The sequence below is a fragment of the Colletotrichum spaethianum genome (genome assembly GCF_022836535.1).
Source record: "Colletotrichum spaethianum MAFF 239500 DNA, contig28, whole genome shotgun sequence".
Taxonomy (NCBI): Eukaryota; Fungi; Ascomycota; class Sordariomycetes; order Glomerellales; family Glomerellaceae; genus Colletotrichum; species Colletotrichum spaethianum.
This window is the reverse complement of record NW_026054798.1, coordinates 551,072-573,365: the sequence shown is the minus strand read 5'-3', so window position 1 is coordinate 573,365 and position 22,294 is coordinate 551,072. Positions and strand designations below refer to the sequence as shown.

At 55.5% G+C, this 22,294-nt stretch overlaps 9 protein-coding genes across 9 annotated transcripts; 3 read left to right on the top strand and 6 right to left on the bottom strand.

Annotated features, from left to right (window-relative positions):
• Positions 1-4: 4 nt before the first annotated feature.
• On the bottom strand, positions 5-2,233 carry ColSpa_09497 (protein ABC1, mitochondrial; the record flags this gene model as incomplete). Its single annotated transcript, XM_049275709.1, has 1 exon — positions 5-2,233. The coding sequence occupies one exon, from the start codon at positions 2,231-2,233 to the stop codon at positions 5-7; it is 2,229 nt and encodes a 742-aa protein (XP_049131666.1).
• Positions 2,234-2,642: 409 nt separating this feature from the next.
• ColSpa_09496 (splicing factor U2AF subunit) lies at positions 2,643-3,968 on the bottom strand (the record flags this gene model as incomplete). Its single annotated transcript, XM_049275708.1, has 1 exon — positions 2,643-3,968. One exon carries the CDS (start codon positions 3,966-3,968, stop codon positions 2,643-2,645), a length of 1,326 nt encoding a protein of 441 aa, XP_049131665.1.
• Positions 3,969-6,845: 2,877 nt separating this feature from the next.
• On the bottom strand, positions 6,846-7,292 carry ColSpa_09495 (uncharacterized protein; the record flags this gene model as incomplete). The annotated part of the gene is made up of 1 exon (XM_049275707.1): positions 6,846-7,292. One exon carries the CDS (start codon positions 7,290-7,292, stop codon positions 6,846-6,848), a length of 447 nt encoding a protein of 148 aa, XP_049131664.1.
• A 481-nt stretch (positions 7,293-7,773) lies between these two features.
• Positions 7,774-8,347, top strand: ColSpa_09494 (transcription elongation factor SPT6; the record flags this gene model as incomplete). Its single annotated transcript, XM_049275706.1, has 3 exons — positions 7,774-7,857; positions 7,965-8,218; positions 8,314-8,347. 3 exons carry the CDS (start codon positions 7,774-7,776, stop codon positions 8,345-8,347), a joined length of 372 nt encoding a protein of 123 aa, XP_049131663.1.
• Positions 8,348-8,587: 240 nt separating this feature from the next.
• On the bottom strand, positions 8,588-9,610 carry ColSpa_09493 (KIN17-like protein; the record flags this gene model as incomplete). The annotated part of the gene is made up of 1 exon (XM_049275705.1): positions 8,588-9,610. The coding sequence occupies one exon, from the start codon at positions 9,608-9,610 to the stop codon at positions 8,588-8,590; it is 1,023 nt and encodes a 340-aa protein (XP_049131662.1).
• A 743-nt stretch (positions 9,611-10,353) lies between these two features.
• Positions 10,354-12,170, bottom strand: ColSpa_09492 (aspartate kinase FUB3; the record flags this gene model as incomplete). Its single annotated transcript, XM_049275704.1, has 5 exons — positions 10,354-10,451; positions 10,501-11,419; positions 11,476-11,800; positions 11,856-11,914; positions 12,081-12,170. The coding sequence occupies 5 exons, from the start codon at positions 12,168-12,170 to the stop codon at positions 10,354-10,356; spliced, it is 1,491 nt and encodes a 496-aa protein (XP_049131661.1).
• A 1,623-nt stretch (positions 12,171-13,793) lies between these two features.
• ColSpa_09491 (transcriptional regulator RPN4) lies at positions 13,794-16,106 on the bottom strand (the record flags this gene model as incomplete). Its single annotated transcript, XM_049275703.1, has 1 exon — positions 13,794-16,106. One exon carries the CDS (start codon positions 16,104-16,106, stop codon positions 13,794-13,796), a length of 2,313 nt encoding a protein of 770 aa, XP_049131660.1.
• A 1,673-nt stretch (positions 16,107-17,779) lies between these two features.
• ColSpa_09490 (protein yop-1) lies at positions 17,780-18,525 on the top strand (the record flags this gene model as incomplete). The annotated part of the gene is made up of 4 exons (XM_049275702.1): positions 17,780-17,830; positions 17,900-18,115; positions 18,187-18,212; positions 18,270-18,525. The coding sequence occupies 4 exons, from the start codon at positions 17,780-17,782 to the stop codon at positions 18,523-18,525; spliced, it is 549 nt and encodes a 182-aa protein (XP_049131659.1).
• Positions 18,526-20,176: 1,651 nt separating this feature from the next.
• On the top strand, positions 20,177-22,150 carry ColSpa_09489 (calcium influx-promoting protein ehs1; the record flags this gene model as incomplete). Its single annotated transcript, XM_049275701.1, has 1 exon — positions 20,177-22,150. One exon carries the CDS (start codon positions 20,177-20,179, stop codon positions 22,148-22,150), a length of 1,974 nt encoding a protein of 657 aa, XP_049131658.1.
• Between the last annotated feature and the right edge of the window lie 144 nt (positions 22,151-22,294).

Sequence of the window (22,294 nt, the reverse complement as noted above, 5' to 3'; positions counted from 1 at the left end):
CACACTAAACAGTGTATCCGTTCTTTTTCAGACTCGCCGCAAACATCTCGCGGCATCTGACCTTGCTGCCAAGCTTTGCACAGAGCAAAAAGGCACCACTCAGCTTGCGGTGCAAGCTGTACGTCTCCTCGGGCGGCGGCGCGAGTCTCTCGCGCAGCATGACGGGGATGAGGGCCTTGACCCGTTCGGTGATGGTCTGGTTGTGGAAGTCGTAGACCTCAGGGGCCGAGTCGAGGAAGGGCTCAGCCAGGGTGAGAACCGACATGACGTGGGCATCCACCATTGTCTTGCTCTCGTGACCGGTGAGATAACCCAGGCTCTCCGAGAGCTGCTTCACACCCTCGCGGTCCGTTCTCGAGGCCGCCGCGAGCAGCTCGACGTACTGCGTGACAAACTCATCGGGATATTCCCTCGAGGCACCAAAGTCGAGCAGCTCGAGCTTGTTGGTCTCCGCGTTGTAGAGGAAGTTGGTCCAGTTGGGATCCGTCTGCATGAACTTGAACTCGGTGATCTCCCGCAGGCAGAGGCGCAGGATCTGCGTGCCGATCCAGTCCTTCTGCTCCTGAGTGAAGGACTTTACCCGGGTGACACCGACGCCCTCCATCCAGTCCATCGTCAAAACGTTCTTACCACAGGCCTGAAGGTGGACATCGGGCACGAGGAAGGTATCAGGTTCGTCGGCAAGCAGCTCCTTGTACTTGATCAGGCACTGCGCCTCGCGCTCGTAGTCGCATTCCCAGCCGAGCTCGAGCCGTGCGTTGTCGATGGTCTTGTTCAGGTACAAGCCCTTGGGGAGGAGTTTGGTCGCCGTCAGGAGGATACCGAGGTTGTCGAGATCCGAGTTGATGGAGTCGGCGACGCCCGGAAACTGGATCTTGACGGCAACCTTGCGGCCGCCATCTTTCAGGGTGGCTCGGTGAACCTGGCCGATCGACGCAGCGGCAATGGGCTTCTCCTCAAACTCTTCGAATAGCTCGCGCCACTCCGGGCCCAGGTTCGTCGTGAGCACCTTGTCCCTCTGCCAAGCCGGCATGTAGTCGGCGCGGTCCTGCACCCTCTGCAGGACCTCCTGAATCGGCGCGGGAAGCATCTTGGTGTCCTGGAAACTCATCATCTGGCCCATCTTCAAGGCGGCGCCGCGCATTCTTGAGAGCTTCGCCACGAGTCTCTCCATGTTGCCGGCGCTGAGCAACACGGAACCCTCTCCCTTGCCGCCGAATGCCCGGCCGATACTTTCGGTAATGGCACCTCCCATCATGCCCGCTGCCAGGCCGCTGTAGTTCCAAAGTCTGCTCAAACGTGTAGCCGGCACCTTTGATTCTCTGAGGGCGTATGCCGTTGTAGCTGGCTGGTCGACCGCGGCTTCCAGAACAGCCTCAATGGGCGGCTCGTCTTTTGACACCGATTGAGCAGAGGCAGGGAAAGGTGCCGCAGCTTCCCGGGGCTCTGACGCAATCGACTTTGGTTGGCTGATTGCGCTGTCTTCGATTACGTTGGTCTCGGAAGCCTCCTGTGTAGGTTTTGAGCTGGTCTTTGGCGGAGGGGAAGCCTTCTGACTGTCCTTTGCCAACTTGGAGAAATCGACAAACTCAGGCAGGCCAGCGGGCTTAAGCTTCTTCCGGTTCCCAAACTTATCCTTCGCCTGATCTTCGTCTTTACCCAGGAGTTTGGCGGCTCGGGTGCTGTGGAAGATGTTAACATTGACACCAGGCGGGAGGTCGTCGTCGAGCTCCTCGGAAACAGGTGCGCCGTACGAAGCTGTCGGCCCCTTGCTCACAGAAGCAGCTACAGGGGCACTGGCCTCTTTGTCCTTTGCTTCCAATGGCGACGCATCTGACCAGGGAAATCCCGAAGGATTCGATTGTCTCAACTGGGAGAGAACAGACCCAGAGTCTGGCCGAATCCCGGATGCATTGTTGATTTTAGGGGGTTGAAAGTTGCTCGGAGTCGTGTGTGGGATGTGAGCTGCCTGCGATGTCGGCTCATTTTGCGAGGGAGGCACTTCTGTTGTAGCTTGCGTCTGAGCTTCCACTGCCTCAGGTGTGGCCGTGGTTGTTTGGGTTGTCGCATTGTCTCGCGTATACTGAGGCGCTGTTGGGGATTTGCGCGTCAAGCTCGACGCCTTGGTGAAGCTTTCAAGCTGTCGACCTCTCAGCGCGACATGCTTGGATGCGACGGAGCGCGATGCGCTGAGCACCGCTGCCAAATCGACGGCGAAATCGGCGAACCTCATCGGGACGAAATGGTTTCCGTTGACTCCGAGCGCCTGTCGTTATGGTATTTACCTTCCGGAATCCAGGGATATCTCGTGTTACTCAGGAACGGCCGGGATCTTTAAGTCGAGTTCGTCATGGAGGGAAAATTGGGTGATGTGTATATGCATCTAAAGGTGAATTTGGCTCCAGTAAACTTTGTAAATGCATATACTGACAAGTATCGGGATTATAGGCTAAGCGATTCTTGTATTACATCCCTGACTGCGATCGTTATGTAAGTCATATAGGGAATCGCTTCTCGAGCTTATATGCTGAATGGATTGCGGCATGAGCTGCGGAGTCTAAAGACTTCTATTTATGAGGTATCCTTGGTCTATCCATAACTCCTCGTCCATCATTATTCATTATAACGGTATCTGACGCCGACTATTCCCGTCTCACTGAGGACCCGCCCTTCAGGAGTGAACCTCTTGCCCTCATGGGCGTTGCCTTCGTAGAAGAATGGCCCGGGCTTCCAGCTCTTGGAGTTCCAATTTTGTTCCACAATCGTTGAGCGGCAGGTGTCAGGCCACCCGAGACTCGCGGACTGGACGGAAACTTGGGCACTGGGGTTCTCTCCGGCTTCCCGGTCAGTCCGTTTTTCGTGGATTCTCTCTTGGACTGCGCTGCCCGCTCAACCAATCGATGGTGTAAGCTTTCTCTTTTCCTCTGGTCCTGAAGCTTGAAAGGATTTGGCGTGGCGTCGCCCGGGCCCAGGTTGATGACGGGAGCAGGCAAAACCTCTTCATCGTCTTCGTCGTCCACAAATGCATACCCGTTTACTCTCGGTGTCTCTCCTCCCCCAACGGCGCTGGAAGCCTGGTCCTCTTTCCGCGTCTTACCTGCGATCGCATCCCTGACGGCAGACACTGTTGGGGATGGCGGTCGCTCGACAATTACTGGCTGCGGTATCCTCGTGTTGTGGTAATTGATCGACTTCGGTGCCATCCTCGACTCGGCTTGGGCCTTCTGAGCCGGGCTCTCGTAGTTATCCTCAACACTATCCGGACCGAACATCAGGTTGTTCTTCGGGTTGGCATTCCAACTATCAGGCCTCGCTGGCCGGTCATCGACGTCCTTGATGGCCAGTCTATCCCTCTTCCATCCATCGTCGGTCAAACTCCTTGTTCCTAATAACTTTGCTTCAACCTCGGCCTGTTTGATCATCTGTTTCGACGGCAGCTTGTTCCCCCGCCATATCCACGCGTATTTCTCTGCCTTCTTCTGGCTTTGCTTATCCATGAGCTTGTAAAAGCTCTCGTTATCCTCGCTTGTGTAGGTGGCCTGGAAGTTGGCGAGGCTCATATTGGTGTCTACAACCGGTTTTGGTGCTTCGGCCACTGTCGATACGACTGTTACTGGCGTGTCCGCACCGTATGCTGACGGTGTGCGTCCTCCATTTTCGAACGGCGCCGGCCTTTTCAACCTTTGTCTCCCCGGTGTCATCACGCGCTGTAGTCTCTGCCCAGCGTTCGATATCCATGCCTTGTCTTTCGATTCGAGTGCGTCGAGGTACTCTTGCTGTGTCTCGGCTTCCAAAAGTCCAGGGAAGAAATCGCGTGCGATGATTTGCGAAAGGGCATCAGTATAGGTGTCTTCGTCTATGACCTTTTTCGGGCGCTTGATCTTCTTGACAGGCGGTGGTGCCGGCATCAGTTCGGTGTCGGTCCGTTTGCGCACAAGCGCATTCGACGCGCGGTCTTGCGACTCCATCGTCGGAATTCGGAGACGGCTGCGGAAGGAATAACGCTGGTTCGTTGCTCTTATGCGTGTGGTTGGTGTGCCTTCACGGCCATGTGGTGGGTTCCGCGCTGAGGGCTCGCGGGTCTATCAAGATGGGTGAGGCCAATCTCGAAATCTGAGTTGCGCTCCAGTTCGGGTACGAAATGACGTTCCGATAAGCGATAAGAAACCACGCGGCAAGCCCGATATGCGACTACCAAAGCTTAGGGAGAATTGATTCCTCCGGAGGCTTCCCCGCCAGTCCAGTGTGTCTCATGCCGTGCTCCACAAGGACGTACGCCGTCCGTACTATGTAGTGGCGAGTGGGAGCTTCAAAACAAAAGGGAGAGGGGCCAGGCCGCGGTATTGCCCTTTCAGCGCCCCTGTCGGGCTCTTGAAGTGGCAATTGAGTGCCCACTCGGCCGCAACACACTGCACCGTGCGGCAGTACTGTTTTCCTGTTAGGTTTACCAGTTAGCTCCGAAGAGGGTTTAAGGGCCGAACCGTCGCGAAAGGGCCTGGAAGCTTTCTAGAGTCTGACCCCCAGGCCCAGCAACTCCAACATTCGAAGAGCTTCTGCCGCATGCTGTAGCAAATTTTGCTGCTGCCACCCGTCCTCTCTCGTCCCATTTTGCACTTCGGTTTTTGGACGTCTCAATCGTGTTTCGCGCCAGAAGAAGTCATTACTTCTGTTCCCACTTGCTTGGTTCGTGGGCGACACAGACACGATTAGGTCCCCTCCCCCTCCATCGTCTGCCTGCGATAATCTACCCCACACTTCGGTTCTGCAAAAGAAGTCCGCCGTCGCTTGCACCATGTCTACGCCGGAAGAGCGGGCGGTAGCCTTCAAGAATGATGGCAACAAGGCCTTTGCTGCCCACGATTGGCCGAAAGCTATTGAGTTGTACACCAAGGCCATTGAGCTGAACGACAAGGAGCCGACATTCTACACCAACCGCGCTCAGGTCCGCCACTTCCCCTCCCTGCGCCGAAGCTACACAGCCAAGTTGCTCGCGTGACTAACGAGGTATCGGTTCCGAGTAGGCAAACATCAAGTCCGAGGCATATGGTTATGCTATCGCGGATTGTTCCAAGGCGATCGAGTTGAATCCCAAGCTTGTGAAGGTAGGTAGTGTCGAACAAAGCCGGAGCCTGGCCCGACATGCTGACGTCGATGCGAATTCAGGCATACTTCCGCCGGGGCCTTGCCCAAACTGCTTGCATCAGACCCAAAGATGCCCTCGTCGATTTCAAGGAGTGCTTACGGCTCGACCCGAACAACAAGGATGCCAAGTTGAAGCTGGATGAGTGCAAAAAGATTGTGCGCAAGTTGGATTTCTTCGCTGCCATCGAGGTCGGCGATGAGCCCTCTGCCGCCGAGGGTCTCGATCTCAGCGCTATCACTGTCGAAGAGGACTACGATGGCGTCAGGTTGGGAGAGGAGATGACCCAGGAGTTCATCGACGATATGACGGAGCGATTCAAGATTGGCAAGAAGATTCACAGGAAATACGTCTACCAGATCATCTTGGCTGTCAAGAAGCTTGTCCATGATGAGCCGACGATGGTGGAGATGGAGATCCCTGAGGGTACTCAGCTTACGGTCTGCGGTGACACACACGGTAAGTCAGAGGCGATGTGGTGGCGCTAAGGAAGTCACTGACACCTATGACAGGCCAGTACTTTGATCTGATGGAGCTGTTCCGTCTGAACGGAACGCCCAACGACAAGCACTACTATTTGTTTAACGGCGACTTCGTTGACCGAGGATCATGGTCTACTGAGATCGCCCTGCTGCTCTACGCCTACAAGTGGCTGCGTCCCAACGGATTCTTCCTGAACCGTGGCAACCACGAGACCGATGACATGAACCGCGTGTACGGTTTCGAGGGCGAGTGCAAGGCGAAGTACAACGAGAGGTATGTTAACGGACCAATCGCTCGTGAAAGCAGACTTACTAACAGCCGCAGAATTTTCAAGCTCTTCTCTGAGAGTTTCTCGGCTCTGCCGCTTGCGACTCTGATCGGCACCAAGTACCTTGTGTTGCACGGTGGTCTGTTCTCGGATGACAAGGTTACTTTGGACGACATCCGGAAGCTCGACAGACACGCGCAGCGCCAGCCCGGCCAGGCCGGCCTCATGATGGAGATGCTGTGGACGGATCCACAGGACGAGCCCGGCCGTGGCCCGAGCAAGCGCGGCGTTGGTATGCAGTTCGGGCCCGACGTCACCAAGAAGTTCTGCGAGAACAACGGTCTCGAGGCCGTCATCCGCAGTCACGAAGTCCGTATGGATGGTTACGAGGTGCAGCACGACGGACGTTGCATTACTGGTGAGTCCCAGTCGTCTTTGATTTGTTACTTGACCCGAGACTAACTGTCGCAGTCTTCTCTGCACCCAGATACTGCGACTCCACCGAGAACAGGGGAGCGTACATCAACATCGGCCCCGACTACGAGTTGCATTTCAAGCAGTTTGACGCTGTTCCTCACCCGGATATCAAGCCCATGGTAAGACTTGACCCGTCCTCTTTCCTCTCCTCGACCTGCCGCTGACGTTTCTCACTTCCCCAGGCGTATGCCCAGAGTTCTCTCATGTCGTCTCTGATGTAGGTTGGCGAGTTCCGCGGACCCGTCGTCCCGGGGATATGAGATGGTATATTTTGCATCCGCAAGCATACACGGTGCATGTGTTCGGCGCATATAGGGGGCCTGGGTGGCAGCGTGGGTTTGGCCATGCGGATAAATCGGAGTTCTTTGTTCCTGGCGGACCGTACAACCATTACCCCCCCCAACTCTAGAATAAAATGACGTTTGGGTGTCTGGCCGAATCCTGCTCTTTGGGTTCCGAGAAATGACAGCCCCCTGTTCATGAAGACCAGAGCTTGTCTTGGCCGTCGGCGCCAACCATGGCGCCAAGGTAGTCGGAGCACTGCTTCACCCGGAGCACTCGCCGGCTCCCCTGCTCCGAGACGCCGGCCCACGCCGTGATGGCGGCGGCGAAGGGGCTGAGGTCCGGACGGGGTACGCGCAGCCAACACTGGTTGCCGTCGACCTTAAGGATGTCGATGGGGATGGCGGAGCCCGTGGCGCCGAGGAACTGGCGCAGCGCGGCGTTGCAGTAGGAGCGCACTTGGAGGTTATCCAAGCCCGCCGCAGCATCAGATGCTTGCGGCGAGTCGGTGACGAGTTCGAGCTGGGCGTACGAGAAGAGCGGGGTCTTGATGGTGCAAGTGAGGAGCTCATGGGACTTTTGGCCCGTCCCACGGGGGGTACCGGTGGGTGTTTCTCCCGTGGACGAGTTTTGCGTCGTCATGATGGGTTAATGTGGTTTTGGGGATCGAGAGCTATCGTTCCGTCTTGTAGATTGTCTTGTTGTGCCTCTGACTGAACTCGGTGATAACAGTGAGTGTTTCTTTCCGCAACGACTTTGTTTTTTGAGAATTCTGTGATTGGAAATAAGTCGAGTGAGCGGCATGTAATGTGATTCGAGCGCGGGACTGAAGAGCTCTCCAGTGGGTCCATACCGAAAAGACCCTGCATTCCGATAGTTGCATATGCCACCTAAAGCCAACTACACGCTGTAAGCTTCCCGTTCCGCACCCTGTCCTTCGACCGCCCGCCGCCCCAGAATTACTTTGACCTTGAGCTGCAACTTCCAGCCAGCCTCCCAATCCCCACGGCAGCCTCGCGCAACGAAACCCGACGAGCACGACGGGACACGACATCCTCAAACCACTCCCCCGCGGCCGATCATTACAAGAGATACCCTCAGCTCGCCAATCGACTCGCGGAAAATGTCAGCCGATAACTTCGTCGCACCCGGCCAGCAGCGCTACCTCCGCGCCTGCATGGTCTGCTCCATCGTCATGACCTACGCCGTACGTCCCCCACCCCCTCCCTTCACCTCTCCCGCGGCCCTTTCCCTTCCCCAGCGGATGCCCCTCGATATCAGTCGTACAAAGGCTAACACGCTCTCTTGCGACAGCGCTTCCGCGACGAGGGCTGCCCCAACTGCGAAGAGTTCCTGCACATGGCCGGCTCCCAAGACCAGATCGAAAGCTGCACCTCGCAGGTGTTCGAGGGCCTCATCACCCTCGCGAACCCGAAGCGGTCCTGGGTCGCCAAGTGGCAGCGCCTCGACGGCTATGTCCGCGGCGTCTACGCCATCAAGGTCTCGGGCCAGCTGCCCGACGAGATCCGCAACACGCTCGAGGAGGAGTATAGGATACACTACATCCCGTATGTTAAACCCCCCCTTCTCCTGCGACTTTGTTTCCTATGCTCCACGAGTGGGGTGTGGCGGACGGGGACGAGTTTTGCTGACCCCGTAACAGGCGCGACGGAACGGAGACGGAAGTCGACGCTTGAGACCCTCAAGACATTGGGCTATGCTTTACATATCGGCGTTCAGGGGTGTTAAAGAAAGGCTGGCAACGGAGTCAGGGGAAGACTTCTCTCTTCAGATGAATTCAATGAATTCTCAAATGGTATCTATAAAATAAAAAGCGCACCCAATGCCCATGCAAAACGCCGTTTTTATGTGATAACACACCTTTTACCTAAACGCCGGTTATTGCCTGCTTCGCATCAGAACCAGACGAACAAAGATCACCGCTGGTCTGTCTTCTGCTTCTTGAACGAGAACCCTCCAAACCCGGACCCTTCTCTCGACCGCTTCCTCTCCTGCCTCTCCATGTCCTCCTTCATAATCCTCTCGGCTTCGCTCATCTTCTTGGGCTGCTCGATGGCCGTCTTCTTGCTGCCGCCTGACAGCGCGTTCTTCTTGGCCTGGGCAAAGACGTTCTTCGTCTGCGGTTTCGCCGTCATCTTGAGCGACAGACCACCACCGAGCGACGGCTTCTCGGGCTGTTTCTCAGCAGGCTTATCTGTTTTGTCCGCCACGTCTGCGAGCGCCGTCGTCGAAGTCTCGGGCTCCGCAGACTTTGACTGCGTCGGACTAGGCTCCTTCGCTGCCGCCGCAGGTTTGGCCCCGAATGACAACGAGATCTTCTCCCCTTCGGCCCTCTGCAGTCCCCTCTCCCTCTCCTGCTCGTCGTCCGCCTTCTCACCTCTCGCCTCGGCCGCCTTCTGCGCCCTCTTGATCTGCTCCCGGATCATCATCTGCTCGACCTCTTCATTTCCCCGATCCTGCGCTTCCTTTCTCCTCAGCGCCTCCTGCCTCTTGAGCGCCTCAGGCGAGTTGTCGATCCACGCGATGTGAATCCCCTTTTCGTTCTCCTCGACACGGCAGATGCCCTCGCGGCCCAGGTGCTTCGCGAACTCGGTCAGACTGGGCCATTTCGTCGCGTTCATGTGCACATGCTCCTTGTTGGCGATGTACTCCTGGTAAAAGTGGTTGATCTGCACCTGCTTCTCGCCGTGACCCGTGCGGAGCAGCTGTGTGAAGTCGCGAAGGAACTGGTTGCTGTACTCGTTGAGGAACTTCTTCGGATCCTCGCCCACGACGAGGATCTGCCGTACGTGCGACTCGGACTGCGTGTGCATCTTGAAGCCGTTCTCGTCGCGGCACTGCTTCTCGCACACCTGGCAGTACCACCGCAGCCGCTGCAGGCCTTTGCTTTTGAGCTTGTTGCTCAGGTGCTTTGTCGAGCCGACTTCTGCTTTCGGCATGGTGGGCGATTTGCGTAGGTCTTGTTTCCGTGTGTTGTTTGCTCGATTCGGGTGCGAGGAGGAGGGAGGGTCGTTGTGGTGCGTTGATGGGATTCGAAGATCGGACGTCGATGAGTTGCGCGAGGAATCGCCGTTTTGGATTGATGCAGTTGAGAGGCGATCGTCGCACAGATGCAATGAGGGCCGAACATTTGTCGGGTGGATCATTCAAGACCTACTTATCTTATCAAATTACAGGGATCTTGGGGTGGCGGGGCTAGTCCGTGTGCGACCGCTTCGCGAAACACTGTATCTCACCTTGCCGACGTCGGCCTCGACTGATAAATATTTACGTCCCACCGTCTGGTTACTAGGGCGGTAGCTTGACAGTCCTGATGGACGTGTATCCCGATAATAGTCGCCGTTGAACTCTTTCGTCTATTAAATGTTCCTGATTGAATCAACAAACTTTGGTTGAATTCTCGTTTGCACGTCCAATGCCATTTCAAATAGGGCTAGCCAACGACGCACCCAACTCTGTCAATTTGATATATGCGTCTAACTTAACCAATAGAATTTAGCATTCTTCATTTCATGCCCTCGTTTTCATATTTTGCTTTTTTCATCCACCATGCAAACCTCATGCTCCGTTTGTAATGACCATACAAATCGATGAAAACTTATATGTACTCTAGTTCAAAAGCAGGTCTCGCAGTATACAGACACGCAATCAACGCTGCACAGACCCAGAACACCTTCATTTTCTAGTCGAGGAAGGTGAATAGATTTGTGTGCAGGATGTTCATGGCGCGGGTGGCGTCGCGGGCGTCAATGACGCAGGAGATGTTGATCTCACTGGCACCTATGTCGAAGTCAGGCATGCATCTCTCAGAATCTTGTAGTTAACATACCCTGTGAAATCATCTCCAAGTTGACGTTGTGCTCGCCCAGCGTGGAGAACATGCGTCCGGCAATTCCAATCATGTTCTTCATCTCCGCACCAACTAGACTCAGGATGGCCATGTCGTGCAGCACGCTGACGTCGCCGCACTCCTCCAACTCGAGCCGCGCCTTGTCGAAGCTGCCGCCCTCCGAGTTGCCAGCGTGGATGGCCATAGACACATGGACCTCACTCGTGGAGATGAGGTCGACGGAGATCTGGTTGCTGTCGAGGATGGAGAACACCTTGGCGAAGAAGCCGTGAGAGATGGATCGCTTGTTGGAGTGCACATTAATAACAGAGATCTTGTCTTTGATCGTAACCGCCGTCGGCCGCTTCGGCTTCTGGGTCAATGTGGGATCCGTAGGCTTCGACCGCTGGATCTGGTGGCCGGCGGTGAGGACAGGATCGGGGACGACAATAGTGCCAACTCCTCTGGGGTTCTTGACGTTCTTGATGCGGATGGGGATAGGGGGCGAGGCGTGGATGACCTGGTCCATGGTCAAGTGGTGAATGACTTCGGAGCCGTAGAAAGTCAACTCTGCCGCTTCGGACGGTGTGATGGAGTGCAGCAGGCGTGCCGTGGGGACCTTTGTTGGGTCTGCGGTGAAGATGCCGTCGACCTCCTTCCACACTTGGAGCTCATCAGCCTTGAGACCGACAGCCAACAGCGCCGCGCAGAGATCGGTGTAGCCTCGACCAATGTCGCCATCGATCAGACTGCCAGGCACGTTTCCAAAGAAGCCAGTAACCACCGGGATTCGATCCTCGCAGGCCATGATCTTTTTCCGCAGCACGGCAGCAGCCTCTTGGTAGAAGCTTTGATCCAAACGGCCAGTGGCATCATAATGGAACGCATCACTCAGATCCACATACTCCGCAGCGACACCCTGCGAGCTTGGTTAACGTCATTTTCGAGGCATGGAGAGAGGTATTTCTTGCGCACCAGATCCTTCAGCAACGCGGCCATGAACCTGCAGCTGAGCTTCTCGCCGAAGCTGATGCAGCGGTCCTTTGATCTTGAGTTAACTTCGAGGTTGAACCTTCTCGCCGCCACAATGTACTCGACCAGCTCCTGGCACTCATCGCGGATCTCCTGTTCCAAGGAAGCCTGCAGTTCTGGGTTGCTCAGGAAAGTCTTGACTGCTGAAACATGGTCTTTGCAGATGTCGTCAATCAGGCCCTTGGCCTGGCTCATGAGCTCATTCTGCACCTCTTCGGCGCTTGTGGGGGCTGCAATGCCCTTGAGCTTGTTGAAAACACCAAGCAACCTGTCCCGAGGGGTCAGTCGAATGTCGGGATGGAAAGCACTCCTGGGTGACTCACCGGCTGGTGGTGCCCTCGACCTTCTTACCCGTGCTTCTCGCTGAGCACACGACGACGACCTTGTTTTTTGACAGACTCGCTCTAACGCATAAAAATGTCAGTCAAGACCCCAAGTCGTTCACGAGACTCTGCCCTTACCGGACAATATCCGTGGCAATCTGTTATGCAAATACCCTCGGTCAGCCTCATGCATCAGTGACAACTCCCGAGTAGTGGTGGACGAACCTTGTCAGGAAACTTTCCGACGCTGGTACCGCCGAATTTTTGCACCACCCAGCCATTGCTGGACGTGTTCCCTATCGTTTGACTGCTCATGATGCCTCAATGGCTGTGCACGAAACCAAAAGTGGTTGGTTTTGCGTATGTGTGAGTGTGACTCTGCTCAAGGACACACTGGAAGAGGGGCACTGTGTTCGACAGGTGCGGGAAAAAAGAATGGCGACGGTTAGACTGGGTCGTCAACCCTCAACTAACTGCCTTATGTGAGATGTGCCGCACGGCTAATGTGTGAAGCAGCACGGAGAGGCAGAATGTTTGTATGACTGGTATAGTCAGAGAGTGAGAAGAGAGAATTCACGGCTCGAATGTGGTGGAATCGCTGCCTTCAAGGTAGTGGTGGATTGGATTAGACAGGAACCAAGATAGTGAGATGGGACGAAAGTGGGATGTGTGGAGCGACGAAATCGGCGACGCTTGTTGCAAGTTGCAGCGACCAGTTTTTGCGTTTCCGGAATATCGGAGGCGGACCAAGTCTCGTTCGACTACCGATTCAATGCCGCAAGGTCACACACACAACGACTACCTCAGATTGGTCAGATTTCAAAGAGACTCCTGCTGCTGGTCGGAAAAAAGTGCATCTGGGCCTCCTCTTTGAGGAGGAGGACTCCAACATCAATTACCACGCTGCGGACCTACCCTGCCCGGCGGCTTCTGCAAGGGAATGGGGGGCAGGTAGTCTGCCCGTGGCAGCCTCTATCCGTAACAATTTCCTTGCCTGACTCATATGCACCCATCGATTGACTCTTCATCTCAGACGGGCCCAGTCCCCGTATCTTGCTACCTATTGCTCAATGACCTCTCTTTTGGGGTTTGGCCGTTTATTTTGTTATCACGTCCAAACCCCACGGGGGATAGACGAAATACCGCTCAGGTCTTCGAGCCTCTATCGTTGCCTTTGTGGTTGTGCCGTCCAGCCACTCCACATGCGAGTGTTGTGAAGGGCCTATGAAACCATCGGTAAGGAAAACTTTTAGTTGCCCAATCCCGGCATGCGCGCGGGGGCAGCGAATCAGGACCCGGCCGATGACGAAGGGACGGACGGGGCTCCCACGCCCCCAGTCTGATAGCCGCAACTGACACTCTTTCGGCATGCTCCCGCTGCAACTCAGGACAACCTTGTGCTCGCTCAACGGCTGCAAGTACTACTACCTACTGCTTATCAAGAGATGTGGGATGTTCATCTGTTTGACAAGACGACCAACGTGGAAAGGCCCTGCATGCACATCCTGCAGATCATTCAAAAGAGGCGCATGTTGTTTGCTCAATGCTCTCTCCCTATCGGGATGTATTACCACTAGATGAACGTATAATTCGAGTACCTTTGCATTGCCCCTAACCAGACACATTTGGTATAGCAAACCCACGAAAACCAAATGCAAATGCCGACCGTAATCGCCAAGCACGTCAAACACCAAACGACAAAAACAAGAACCCAAAACCCGTTCTAGAAATAAACAGGCGCAGTGCCAATGACGTCTTTTAGCCAAATGGCCACAGAATTTTCCGCGCTCATACAATCGTCCAGTCGTGCCATCGTCATCGCACTGTTGTCGACAGTCCTCATCTGGCATCGAGCCCCTACATGAGACTGTCTGACAGGCGGCTATCGATACCTGACACCTGGTTCGCCAGGTGCGACCATGGTTCGATCTCCTTTCGTCATTGTTGCAACTCGGCATTGGCAAGCAGCGCTTGGTTGACCTCCGAGTGTGAGAAGGTGTATTTGTCCATGGGAAAGTCCTCCTCTGGCGTCCGGATGCCAATCCCACTATCATCCGGGTTACTTCCCGCCGTCATCCCCGCAGAATCGACCTGGCCTTGGCTCGTTGATGGTGGAAACGGCGCCTTGTCGGGTTCCGCTTGCGGGAGACTGGAAAAGTTGAACTCCTCGCTACCGGTGCTATACCGGGACCCTTGGCGACTCGCCTCCTGAGCAGCCGATTGAGTGTTGACGAGAGCTGCCGATGCGCCGGATGTTCTCATCTGTAGGAATCCGCCTTGCTCGGCAAGGAAGCAAGTCATCTCGTCGATCCAACACTTTGTGACCCACCATGAACCGAAGCTCTTGCCCTGGGCCATAGTCAGATCCCGCATCACTGCCGTGCCAACTCTTTGAACGGAGTAGACAATGTCCGTGTGCGAAGCGTAAGGGAACCGCGTTGGTAGTGACTTGAGGAAGCCAACCCAGCGTTCCAGGACATTCTGGCCGTTGTGCTCTCCCGTGCTCTCAGCATCCGGTTGGCGGCCATTTCTCAGGGCAATGTCGCCGTAAACAGTCAAACACTCAACCTCCCAAGGTACGTTCATGGGGCTGAGCAGATCTCGAAGTTCGGAGACAAGCAAGCTGACGAGATCATCCATGCCCCGAGTAGGTACGCACTCAGCCACCTTACGCACGCGTACCATGGTGATCCAATCAAGATACATCTGGTCGCGGTTGGCCGGGTTCGACAGCATGTTGGCCGCCGCGTGGGCGGTAAGGTTGACTCTCAGTGCTCGATCCAGCAGAGCCGCGAAGATGGTTGCCGGCGCCTCCTTGGCCCGGATAACGTGGTGCGGCTGCCCCTGGAAGGCCTCTCGAATGTGGGGTACGAGCCGCTCGGAGATGTTGCGTAGCGTATCCAGAACCGGTTTGGGCACGACCTGGAGTGTAAGCCCGGAGATGATCCTAAGCATGCGTTGGTACAGGATAAAGTCGCACTCCTCAATCCAGGGAGCGAGGCTAGGGTGGCCCAGTAGCTTCTGGACTGGCATCGTCAACGTGCCTTGGAACGACGTATAGAGATGGAAGAAAGTCTTCTCCTTGCAGTAGCGAACGCATTCAACGAGTGAGGTGCAATGCGACCTGTACAGGGCAGACAAGCTCTTCGCAGCATCTGGGTCAGTTCCGTTGGGTAAGAAAGGCTCCATTCGAGGTAGCACAAGAGGTTCGTTAGATTGGAGAAGGGCTTCATCCGCTTCCGAGGGGAATGAGAAGTGGAGCGATGTCTTCGAGGTGGATGAGTTTAGGTGATCCGCACTGGTCACATTCGGATGGCTGTAGAAACTATGCGATCTTGAGTGGCCATGCGAGGCCTGGGCTGGGCTCTCTGGCCGCTTGGTGACATCGGGAGACGGCAGTACGGCTTTGGTAGGCTGGGTTTTGGCGGGAACCGTGCTGAAGCTTTGGGAACGGGTAGGTTCGGAGATAGCCACGGGTATGTGAGGCTCGGGCTCGCGGAGGTCGGGCTGATCGTCAACCAAGCAAAAGTTGACGTAGTGGTACTTGGACTCTCCTCTCACACCAAGTCGCCTAGTCTTGAGACCTGGGAAGAGTACGCGAACCAGCTTACCAAAGCTGGCAGGGTTCAAGACGGTGATCCTCTCAGTAGCACACCGGGACGCGTAGTTGGCATATACACGGCCTCGCGGCACAGATCCCTTGCCCTTGGTGCATACCGAGTTGATCCAGAGCATGGCGAAGACTTGTCGGGTACGTTCGGAGTTGGGGCCTCGTTCATTGCCGTGCAATTCGCTGGCAACATCCTGCAAGCCACGGTGCTTGTTTGCGTTGAAGAGGTGACGCATCTCCAACTCATTGTTAGCACTAGACCTGGCGGAGCTCGACTTTTGCATGCCCATCGCTCCCGCCAAAGAGTCACCGTCCTCGTCGCGATCAATCATCTGGCTATCATCAGTGAAGCTGTTGTTGGCGAAGCTTTCGGATGGCAGAGGATGCCTCGGCATGGCGTGCTGTTGGAACGACATGGAATGGCTCATATGGGCGCTCGACTGGCTCATCGAGGCGCCCATGCCGGGAGGCATCGAATATTCGCGGGCGTTCTGCATCTGGGTTGCAGCAGCGTGGAGCATCATCTCCTCGGGCGTTATGCGTGACGCGGGTGCGAGGCTCCTCTGCTGCCTTTGATCATTGTTGACCCATTGTGCCGAGTACAGTTCGGGCGCGTCGGCAAAAGACTGTTGTTGTTCCATGGTGGGCTGCGTGGAGATGCTGTGAACAGAGGCGGTGGAAGCCCGGGATTGGGGCCGCTTCTTCGCCCTGAGAGCCTGGGCGAGGTGGTCTGTTTACATCCAATGATCAGCCAACAAAACACAGCAAGAAGAGTGGTCTCGGTGCAGAGAAGCATCTTGAGAGGCCGCGTATCGTACCGTGATCCATTGTCGTATGTCCGTCGGCTCGATGGTTGGGCGATGTTGTTGTTCTGCGATGAAAACACACGGATCATGCAAGACGCCGTTTCCAAACAATAAAGAAGTAAACGTGCGCTGGGCGACGGTGAACAAGTGAGCAAGAGAAGCAGAGGCGTCGAGGTCAGGAAAAGCAATCCGAATCCCTGCAGCCGAGAAGAGCGCGGTGCGCTGTGGTGAGCGTCGAGATCTTAAAGGACGTGGTCGGGGGAGCAAGACCAGAAGGCAGAGTGTGGATGTGGGAAATGTTTTGGGAGGCTTTCCGCTGTTTTGTTGACTTGACAACCAAGGCTCGGCTGGTCGCCTCCACTCAGGTCTTGGACGAGTGATTTGCGTGGCTGGTCCGACTCACGTGACATGCATGGCATCTCGCAGGCCGTGGTTCCCAAACAACCTGGAGCAGCCAGTCCCGTTGCAGCTTGGTCGTGTTTGGGTTTTCCAATTGGCCCAGTGCGACCGTGGGAGATGCGTGATGTGGAGCTTGCTTACTTTGTCTGTTTCTGACTTTCTGTCTCTGGCGTCCGGACGGTACGTATCGACGCTACTTTTACTTTGTTCCAAACACGCGGAGAAGCCACCTTCAGCTTTGGCCAGTCAGGTCGACGGAGGAGCATAAGCAACAACACAGGAAGGGAAGCCTTGGTGTTCAGGCATCAACACAAAACAGCGAGTCCAGCACAACAGGCAGGCACACAGGCAACCAGAGCGAGGGAGGCTTCTTCCCCACCTCAGCCAGCACGCACCCTCCACCGATGGACCACCTTACACTAGCTTCCCTCCCCCCCCCCCCCCTTATCTTATCAACACGAGCAAGCACGCACTCGCTGCTGGACGAGGTGCTGCTGAAGACTGAAGACGGACGGGAATCTGATGAAACCTGACACCAATCCGAGCCTTGACCAGAGACCGCAGAAAAAAGTACCCGCTAACACGATGGACATGGATCCCAGGGCAAATACGCCCGGCACACAAAGTCGGTTCTGACTTGAAGCTACCTTGCCGTTCCGCACACCTTGACTCTGAGCTGTCCTGTGTGCTGTTCTCGTGCCCGTGCCCCTCCCCTCTCCTGAACCCCCATTGCCAGCCCCGAGCGAAGCTTGACGCAAAAGGCTCCCAGACCATTCCTACTGGCCAGATCTGCACACGTTACGTCGTCATCCGGCCTTTTCCCTTTCACCTGCTAATTCCAACGCAGACTCAAGGTCATTCAACCCCATACTCTGCAATCTTTGCATTCTGACATCGTCAACAGCTTCCCGCGGACCTTGCATACTACCCACCTCGCTCACATCGCAAACTGTCAGTACCCGCCCCCCCTGCATTGAATCCCTCGAGAGCTCTCTCTTTCTCCGTCACCTTCTCTCTCTTTGTTGCAACCTGGCCTTGTCCTAACCCTTATCACAGCGCATTAACGCACAGCTTTTGCTACCTAACCAAGCTCCCATTTAACCGCCAACATGTCTGCTCAGGATCGTGTTCAGAACTACATCGGCCAGCTCGACCGTGAGGTGATTTTGCCCGCGCCAACGGCTGCACGACATGGTGCCCCGACGTGATGATGCTGACGGTTGCGATAGCTGTCCAAGTACCCCGCCCTTAACAACATCGAGAAGTCGACCAACGTTCCCAAGGCGTACGCCGTCATCGGAGTCGCTTCTCTCTACTTCTTCCTCATCATCTTCAACCTTGGCGGCCAGCTTCTTACCAACTTCGCCGGCTTCGTCATTCCTGGATACTACTCCCTGAACGCCCTGTTCACTGCCAACAAGCAGGACGACACCCAGTGGTTGACCGTACGTTTGCGACTCTCCTCTCCCCCGCAGCTGTCGGAGTGCCAAACTTAACTAACCTTGCTTGTCTCTAGTACTGGGTTGTCTTTGCCTTTTTCACGTCAGTAGCCCCTGGTCCTGCGACTCGTGGACGATCATAGCTAACAAGTCCAAATAGCGTTGCTGAGAGCCTTGTCAACGTTGTCTACTGGTTCCCCTTCTACTTCACCTTCAAGTTTGTCTTCCTGCTGTGGCTCGCTCTGCCCACCTTCCGGTACGTTCCGTCCCTCCCGAACCGCGACAGAGCTGGCGCTGACTGTAATCAGTGGTGCCGAGATCATCTTCAACTCCTTCCTTTCCCCATGCTGGCCAAGCACTTCAACAGTGCCTCGACCGCCTCTGGCCTCCGCGCCCAGGCTGGTAAGGCCGAGTAAATGCGCACCAGCGCTAGCTCATCAAGCAGGTTGATTGCCTTGAGACATCCACCTACGACGAGTTACACAGCTGGCCCGACTTCATCCCATTTGCATACGCCAGCTAGTCAAAAGGACGTTATGCGGCGACCAAGAGCACAAAGAAAACGGGATGGGGTGTCAAGAAGCTAGCTTCACCCCTAGGCGACAACGGTAATGGCTTGTTCAAGTTTGATCAAGGGGCCCAAGGAACGCGAGGGTCACGACGGACCAGCTGAACAAGCTCCTGTTACCCAGATAGAGTTACTGTATGTTACGGGATAAGGAGTCAATGACTTCTGCAATGGACTAAACAGTACCCGATGCTAAAATATGGTCGTGCGACATGCGTTGCCGCTGTCTGGTAGTCGCTTTCTTGGTGACAGAATGAAAACATGTGACAAGCGTTGGGACGGTCTGAAGCAGTTGTGGCTCCGAGACAAAGAGAGACTCGAGATTCGATGTGTTTCTTTGTCATGGGCAACTAGAGCGGGGAGACGGCTTGGGAAGAAGCAGGCGTTGAGATGCTAGATTCCGACTCGGAGTGCATGCCAACGCTGTTCGCCCGTAGGCTACGAAACGACTTAGTCTCTCACGGGTAAGTCTGGTTCAGGTGTGCGAAGAGATCGTATTTGGAACTTTTATTCGAGCATTTCTCATATCCGCAGGCTAGTCGTTGCTGTTGCCCGCCGTCATTTTGTTGCCCCATTGACGCTAGAATTGTGTGTTGGAATTGTTGCTCGTCACCGTAACGACCCTCCAAGCAGCAGCGACCGACAAATGAAGGATAACCTGCAACGTTCCTGGCAGTGAGTCTCTTGTCCCCTTTCTGCTCTTGTGTGGCACAAAAGCGGTTCGGGATGCTGGCTGGGCCTCTGCTATCAAGCTGCTGGCCTCAAATGCAGTGTAGTGCGAAGACTGACCAGCTCTATCTTCAGTTGGTTGCCGCGGTCGCCAAGAGAAAGGGGAGAGAAGCTCAGGATGCCGAACACGCCGCTCCGTGCCTTGGCCTTTGGGCGTTTCCAGGGACTATTTGGGCGAGGGGAGCCCCAGTGTACAGGCCGAGTATTCCGAGACGCGGAAAGGGGTCCCCCACACCGTCCAGGTTGCGCACCCTGTTCAGGCTATTGTTACCTCAGCTCTATGGGATCTCTACCTAGCGTCAGTGGCTGTTCAGAGGAGACTTGGGGCGCCCGGGAATGTGTGGCCTATGCTCGCCTTCTCAGCTGTCTGGGATGTGAAACTCCCTAAAACGACAAAGGCAGTTTTTCCCTTCCGAATCCTCCCAACGTCCAATTTCGCCATTCCCGATCGCACGTCTGTCTCCGTTTCCCGTCTCTTCCCTACGGCTTAATCCGAGTCTTCTAGCCCCGTTTTTGGTGCCTTCGCGTCCGTCTGAACAAGCCGCAAGACTACACTCGCTCCCGCCGATTGACGTGCCATGATGGAATGAGCTGGTGGACACGGCCAGTTTACGACTACAGATAACGACATCTCGACACTCATTGCGCTTATCCGGTAATCCCACTCAGATACCGAACCCTCGACACACGCCACCGACTTCGACGTCCGCAGCGGCACTCCGACAAAACAACCCCCATAGGCACCTGCCCCCGGAGGGCATGATATCACAATGCAGCTTAGCCCTCTACAATCGCGACTGGCGGCCTCGCTGATTGCCTCGTTGCTGCTGGTTCTCATCTACTATCTACTGTCCACGCCCACATTCGCCCTTGCTGCGGAAGTGACTGGTGCGACTCAGCCACTATTGGACGATTTCCAATTCGATGATTCCCTACAACAAAGAAGTCACCTCGAACCAACCTACGAGCCAGAATTTGCTGCCTTTGACCGCAGTATCATTGGAAGGGCGCCTGCCGGCGTAACGGGCCTCGTGAATAACGTCAAAATCAACCGCAATGTCCCGGGGAACACGACCCAGAACTTCGTCTTCGAGGCGATTGCAATCTTTGCCAACTTCTTCGATGGAATGGATGACGCGTTTATGGTGGAGCCTCGCGAGGGCGTCAATGACTCTTTCTCGCCAGAGCTGGTCTCCACGGAGGATGAAGATCTCGAGAACGAGACTCGCGGCTTGCGACGCAGACAGGCTCAGGGCAGGATGGTGTATATTTCGGCCACCACATGTATACAGCCGCAGCGCGCGGCGAACAACACAAAGGAAGATCCACCACAGATTACAATGTACATCTCGACGTCCCAGGACAATCAAACCCCCGGGCCGGGACAGAACGCGTCCATACAAAAGACCGTTAAGTTTGAGGAAGGCGCCGCTATATTTAGCGTCAATGCGACAGGGGACGTGTTCATCGGAATAGGTGCGCCAGAGAAGGATAGCGAAAAGTTCACTGGAGACTGGAACTTTGACGTTGCGGTGTCGACGGACGAGTACTATCACAGCTTCGATACGAACCCCTCTGAACTTCTTTGGGTCGACAGCGATTCCAGCGCCGCTCTCTTGACCACTCGAAACCTGACGGATTCTCAAAATGAGACGCTGATCCAGGAGATTATGGAGCAGGGCCCTCCGTTTGTCATGTTCGTTGAGAACCGAGATCAGCCCACCACCAAGGGTGTACGACGTTCCATGTGCGGACTCGAGAACTATGCACAGATTGCAGCGAAGAAGGGCGGCCAGTTCGGCAACCTTGCAAGCACCGTCATGACTACGAGAGGTCCTGGCAACCTGCCAAAGCAGCAATTCTTCTTCAACGGGCTCAATGCGAGTGCCCTCTACACGGGCATCCTCGTTCAGGTTAGTAACTCGTCGGCGTTGAAGAAGCGTCAAGATGGGGGTTCAACTGGAGGCGGCGGCCGAGTCTTCGAGGCGACGCCGTTCGAGACCAAAGACGGTATGCATATGACTGGAAATGCATTGTTTGTGGCCATGGCTGACTTGACATCAGGCGAGAACTGCAAGATCATCACTGACTTGCAATTCTGCAACGAAACGGAGTATGCCGTGCCGGCCAACTCTAACAAGATGAACATCACCCAGCTCGCGCAGTTCTACGACAACTACGCGAGGGACATGTATGCCAACTTCCAGAAGCAGCTCGCGCAGGTGGCTTGCGAGGCCCCGCCAGTCCAGCGGTACTCTCTCGCTCGAGACTGCTCCGACTGCGAAATCGCGTACAAGAAGTGGCTGTGCTCGGTAACGATTCCTCGATGCGAGGACTTTACCAGCCCGACCAACTTTTCGCTCGTCCGGAACGCACAGCAGTCATTCCCCAATGGCACTCTGCTCCCCGCCGACATACAGGCCAATTTCAGTGCTAGGGTCAACCAGCAGTCAAGAAACCCCCTCATCGACGAGATGATCGAGCCGGGTCCGTACCGGGAAATTCTCCCCTGCGCCTACCTCTGCTACGACTTGGTGCAGAGCTGCCCGGCGTCGTTGGGCTTCAACTGTCCGACGCCGGATGACGCCGTATTTAATTCGAGCTACGCCCTCCAAGTAGACGGTGCCCTGACCTGCAACTACCCAGGAGCGGTTCATAATCCTTCAGCGTCCTCGCTACTGTCGGTGTCGTGGGGTTTGCTATCGGCTCTTGTCCTCGGTACGCTCAGCGCAGTCATGATCTGAAAAGTGTTGAAGAACGATGACGGCGCACAGGCCTTGGCATCTTGTTTTGTTTTAGTAGATTGACGGCCGACTTCTTGCATAATGGGGGATCACGGGCATGACGGGGCAGTCTAATGAGGGTTTTTGGATTATTTGCATGGCATC